Source organism: Zootoca vivipara, chromosome 3 (assembly GCF_965207765.1).
Source record: "Zootoca vivipara chromosome 3, rZooViv2.hap1.1, whole genome shotgun sequence".
NCBI classification, from domain to species: domain Eukaryota; kingdom Metazoa; phylum Chordata; class Lepidosauria; order Squamata; family Lacertidae; genus Zootoca; species Zootoca vivipara.
The window spans coordinates 116,409,751-116,415,750 of NC_142586.1; the positions used below are offsets into that span (position 1 = coordinate 116,409,751).

The 6,000-nt window shown below is 47.5% G+C and overlaps 1 protein-coding gene across 1 annotated transcript in view; it reads left to right on the forward strand.

The window, feature by feature from the left end:
- LOC118082660 (uncharacterized) overlaps positions 1–5,680 on the forward strand; it is a 28,254-nt gene extending 22,574 nt beyond the window's left edge. The window contains exons 5-6 of the mRNA XM_035110471.3: positions 3,978–4,732; positions 5,044–5,680. Of these exons, the coding sequence (XP_034966362.2) occupies positions 3,978–4,732; positions 5,044–5,085 (797 nt within the window). The 3' untranslated portion in view covers positions 5,086–5,680. The remainder of the gene's footprint in view (positions 1–3,977; positions 4,733–5,043) is intronic.
- Positions 5,681–6,000: the final 320 nt, after the last annotated feature.

Below are 6,000 nucleotides of genomic sequence, written 5' to 3' on the forward strand. Positions count from 1 at the left end.
ACACACACACACACACACACACACACACGTGTGTCTTGTGAAGCGTGCAAATTCCCTGACAGAGAAACAAACGGGTGGCATGGCAAGTTGAGCCTAGGTGGGGCCCTTCATCAGAGATACTTGCCGAACCAGTGTTTGCTTTGCAGAAAACCCAAACTGTAACCGCAGGATCAAAGGCTTTGATGCTGTTCGTGGTGGTGGGTGGGAAAGGGCCATGTCGAGGCTTTGCAAAAATGCCCGCTTGATCCTCTGTCCGCCCAGCTTCCCCTCGCACACCTGCAGGGCCGTGCCCTTCCTCTGTCCCTCATCTTTCCGAGGCAGTGGTCCTTGCAGCATGATTTACCAGAGCACATCACTGCCTGCAATGCCCCGGTGCTCTTTCCCCCAAATTCCTTCACGTGTTCGTGAGTGATTGTGCGTGCAAAACCAATTTTATTGCAGAAAACTATTATCAATCTGAAAGGGGAGAGTCACTCAGTCATAGACCCTAACTCAGTGGTAGAGCAGGTGCTTTGCATGCAGAAGGTCCCAGCTCCAATTCCTGGAATCTCCAGGTTAGGGCTGGCAAATGTCCCCTGCCTGAAAACTTAAAAGAGCTGCTGCCAGTCAGTGTAGACAATACTGAGCTAGATGGGCTCAATGGTGTGACTCAGTATTACTGTTCATGGAGAGATAGAAAATGGGTATAACTAAGGTGCACACTGGGAATCAGGGACGCAGAATAATAATAATTATTATTATTATTTATACCCCGCCCAACTGGCTGGGTTTCCCCAACCACTCTGGGCAGCTCCCAGCAAAATATTAAAATATTAAAATACAATAATTTATCAAATATTAAAAGCTTCCCTAAACAGGGCTGCCTTCAGAAGCATTAGGTCTTTCTCTACATTTTCTGGTTACAGGTAGGTAGCCATGTTGGTCTGGGTCGAAGTAAAATGAAAAAATTCCTTCAGTAGCACCTTAAAGACCAACTAAGTTTTTATTTTGGTATGAGCTTTCGTGTGCATGCACACTTCTAGTGTGCATGCACACGAAAGCTCATACCAAAATAAAAACTTAGTTGGTCTTTAAGGTGCTACTGAAGGAATTTTTTCATTCTACATTTTCTGCCTGAGTTGTGCTTCAAACATTCATGCAAGTGAGGAACTGGACACTAATAAGTAACTTCAACATCATCCTTCAGGGACACTTCCCCCCACCCAGTTGCCACTTAAAATATATTTATTTGCTCATGTCTATGGTACAGAGGTGCAGTGGAGTTTTTTAGCCATTAATTTCTTGAAGAGGCCTCTTACCTGTCCTATAGGGGGTTGTAAGTGGTGTGTGTGTGTGTGAATCTGTCCAGTTAAGTTCCACTCCATTTCTCACTTTTCCAGCCCTAAACTCGGTTCTCTACAGTTCCACATCACTTGCGCATTTCCATTCTTGTTAAAAAGTCCACGTGAAAATTCATCGGCATTTTAGCGTGAACCTCTCCTAATACTGCATATAGTACAGCTTTGTGTGCAAAAATCGCCTCTTTTTTCTTTTCTTGCAAAACATTTCCCTGCAAAACAATGTATTTTTTGCTTGTTCTTTTCACCAGTACATGCATTTTTTTCATGCACACTTTACCTTGGTTTTGTACACATTAACAAATTGCAAAATTCGGAGAAGCCTGCTTTTCGGCTGGAGTATCGATCTGGAAAGTGTGGATGATTCGCCTTTAAATGCGAACTGAGTCAAATTTCTTCCCATCCCTAGTTACAACCGTATAGCCACAAGACCTTCAAATCCAATAAAACGATTTATAAGCAAACCAAAGAATGTACCATCAGACAACAAAGCTGGCCCCAACGGGGAGGGGAGGAGAATCGCACAAGTTTTAACCGTCCAAAAGCCAGTGCATCTTCGGCAAAGGATGGAAACTGTATAATGAGGATGGCTGATGCAACTCTATGGAGAGGAAGTTCCACATTTTGGAAGCTGCTATGGTTTAAATAGTTTTAACAGACCAATCCTGCTGCTTTGTGCTTGCCGTCTTGGGCTGGCTGCATTTATTTACTTGTTGTTAGTTGCCTTGGGAGCCTCCTTGAAGAGGGGTAAGGTACCATAATAATAATAATATTCATGACAATAGCAACAATTAATAATAACATCCCTTCCCTTGACGTATCCTTCAATATTTGGGATCCTGGAATCAGTGGCAGAGCAACATACTGCAGCCCCCCGGAGTGGAGAACAGGTGGAGCTGTGGCTGGCGTGCACCCCGGGGGTGTCGCCCATCGCCTGTGGGGGCGTGGTGCGTCACCCATGGGGGCGTGGCATGCTGCCCGGGGCACGGTGTGCGGCACGGCGCGGGGGCACGGAGCGCGTCCCAGTAGGAGGCCATGATGGTAACCTTTCCCCAAATGGTACCCAGTGCGGTGCGCTCCCCCCGCCCTCCCCTCCATACACCAGTGCCTGGAATGTGCACCAGTAAATGCCTCTGGCCTGTTGCACATGTTGGGGTTTAAATTTCCAGTTTGCCATGATCCCTACTGCATTAGCTTTCTTCTTGCTACAGGTACCCTGTTTCCCCTTGTCAGGGAAGTCTTTATTAGTGCACATTATTTACAGTGTAGCGAGCTGATGGTTTCATGTCTCCTCATTCCGAGTCAGAATCCGGCATTGCCCCCTTCCGCGATTTGGACCAACATAAGAGCCTCGGGACAGTGAATCTCCTCCCTCTTCTCCTCCTCCTCAATTCCGGTGTTGGGGGGAAGGGTCTGCGGTCTGCCTTATTCCTCTCCTCTCTCTCTCCCTCTCTTCCTGCCTGTGGAGCAGGGGCCCTTGGATGTTGCCAGAGCCTGGGCACTCCCTTTCCATCTCCTGACTTTCCTCATCCGCCCCTTCCCTTTCCTGACTGCTTGGAGATGGGCTGCTTCTGATGAGGGGGGGGGCTGTTCTCTATAAGCCCTTCCCCTTACACCCCTATTTTAAGACGTAGTCATAAAATAAGCCATAGCAGGATTTTTAAGCATTCAAGGAATATAAGCCATACCCTGAAAATAAGACATAGTGATAGGCGCAGCAGCAATGCCAGCCATGGCAGGAGGAGGAGGAAAAAAATAAGGCATCCCCTGAAAATAAGCCATAGTGTGTTTTTTGAGGAAAAATAAATATAAGATGGTGTCTTATTTTCAGAGAAACACGGGTACGTAGCAGTGTTGGTCTGCTGTAGTCGAAACAAAATAAAAAAATTCTTTCCAGTAGCACCTTAGAGACCAACTAAGTTTGTCATTGGTATGAGCTTTCGTGTGCATGCACACTTCTTCAGATACACTGAAACAGAAGTCACCAGACCCTTATATATAGTGAGAGAGTGGGGAAGGGTATTCTCAGGAGGGTGGTGGGAATGGATGATTGGCTGATAGGTGTGGTAAACCTGTTGACGACTGTTAATGACTGCAATTGGTCTTACAGGAAAAAGCAAAGGCGAGATGGCTAAAAATCATGTATAATGAGATAAGAATCCAATGTCTCTATTCAGACCAGGTCTCTCCGTGGTTTTAAGTTTGGTAATAAGTTGCAATTCAGCAACTTCTCTTTCCAGTCTATTTCTGAATTTTTTTTGTAATAAGACAGCTACTTTGACATCTTGTATAGAATGTCCTGGGAGATTGAAGTGTTCTCCTACTGGTTTCTCTGTCTTGTGATTCCTGATGTCAGATTTATGTCCATTTATCCTTTGGCGTAGGGTTTGGCCTGTTTGTCCAATATAGAGAGCTGAAGGGCACTGTTGGCATTTGAGGGCATACACAATGTTAGAAGATGAGCAATTAAATAGTCCTGAGATGGTATGTTGGATGTTGTTGCTGTGAGCTTATTATTGAAGGGAACATTTGTTGATGATGTGCATTTATTTAAAAAAACGAGTTATATTCTCCCCCCCCCCCAAAAAAAGGCACTCAAAGCAACATGTAATTAAAATGCATATTGTTATCTATCTGCAGGTAGCTCTTTGCCCAGTCATCAGGTGGAGAGGCAAACGAATGGTTTTCCTGCAGACTTCGAGCACAGAAATGCCAGCTCCCCAAAAGAAATACGCACAGTTAGCCCAAACCACCAAACTCTGGAGAAGGCCAGAAAGTCGGATCCGCACCACCTAGGAGCCTCGGGACCATCAGGAGCATCCTGCCCAAAAGCAACTTCCCCGAGCTCGCTGCAGTTCAGGAAACTCCCGATGACCCCGAAGGAGGCCCGTGTATCTGGAGCGGAGCCCCTGAATGGGAGCATCGACAACCAAGTTTACGAAAGCATCGAGGATGGAAAAAGGGCATTATATACCAGGGACCGGTGGGAGGGAAGGGAGGGCTCTGGCTTGCCAATCATTAGCAGCGCAGGTTGTGCTGCAACCCCGGGGGACCCGCTTGCAGGATCCGCCGAATTGCGCAGGAGGGACACGGGGAGTATAGGGTCCAGTGGGGTGCCAATACAGCCACCTACAGCCTTGCAGGGCAGTGAGTCCCTGGGCCAGGTGCCGGGACCAACACCCGAGGGAGGGGCTCCCATCCAGACCAGCTATGACATGGAGAAAAGGCTGAGCGCCATGTATGCCAAAGTGTGCAAGAGGCCCAGGCCAGCGCAGGAGTGGCAGCCAGCAGACCACCGCAAGCCCCCCGAACAGGAAGAGGAGGAGCCTCCCCCCATCCCAGAGAAGCGCTTTGAGGACATCTACGAGACCTTGAACCTCGATGCTGAGATGCAGGTAGGCTGCCTTGTGGGATCAGGCCCCATTACACCCAAGGGGGCGCCTTCAAGGCTCCCTTGCATGTGTGAATAGGTCCTTGTAGGTAATATGGCCGCACACATCATCCATGAGTCATATCCAATGTGATAATAATAATAATAATAATAATAATAATAATAATAATAATAATATTTATACCCCGCCCAATCTGGCTGGGTTTCCCCAGCCACTCTGGTGGTCTTTCATATACGTGCATGTTCATTTGGAAGGAATGACATAAACCCTCAGGCTTTGCTTTCCTCGTTCCCCTTCTTTCTCTCTTTCCACAGGGAGGCGACACGCCGGGTGCCATCGCGCCACTGGAGGTATGACCCGAGGTCGGGGTGAGGGAAGAGCAGAGGCAAGACGCTGGAAAAGACTGGAGACACACATGCCCCCCGGAGCTGTCAAGGCTCCTTCTAGGCCTCTTGGACGGAGGGCAGGCGGAAAGCCTTTGGGGACCCAGAAAGCATTTCAGGATTTGGGTTCTCCTCTGCCCCAGTAAACATTTTCTACAGGACTTGGCAGGTGGAGGGCTTTGGGTGGTGGTGGTGTTCTGTTGTAGGGTGCTGGGGGGGGGGCGTGTCCGTGGGTCTTCCAAGAGCTGCACAGGAGCTTGTTGTCATGTGGAACAACAGACTCGGGCTCAAAACAAGCACCGCCGCATCCTTTTTATTTATAGCCTGCGTTTTCCACAAGCACGTCGGCGATTGCAATTGTTTATAATAAAAGTTTTTAATATCGCCGGAGCACAACACTAATAATAATGATGATGGTGGTGGTGCAACGATTAAAAGTTAATTCTGCATTTATTTATTATTTATTTCATAAAATTTGTGCACCGCCTGATTGTAAAAACAAGCAAACAAAAAAAACCCTCTAAGCAGTTTACAAAGAGAATAAACCAATAAAATTATCAGTTGGAAACCACAGAAGCAACTCTTTTTTAAAAAGAAGGTTTTAGGGGGGGGGCTTTCCATTCCCATACTTTTATGTTAAGCTGCCTGAAGAAGCGCCAAGCGTGTTGCTGTGCCCGCTTGGCAAAAGGTATGTCCGTTCCAGTCTTGGCGGCAAACTCCCCGGATGGTCTCAGGGAATTGCTTTCCCAGCCTCAGTTCTCATCTGCAAAATGGGCACGACAGAAGCCCTGCTGCATGGAGCTCTCTTGAGGATGTGTGAACCAAGGTGTGGCTTGAATTCAAAGGGGCTTTTGCGCAAGGACTCCTCAGTCCATGATGCCCCACTTT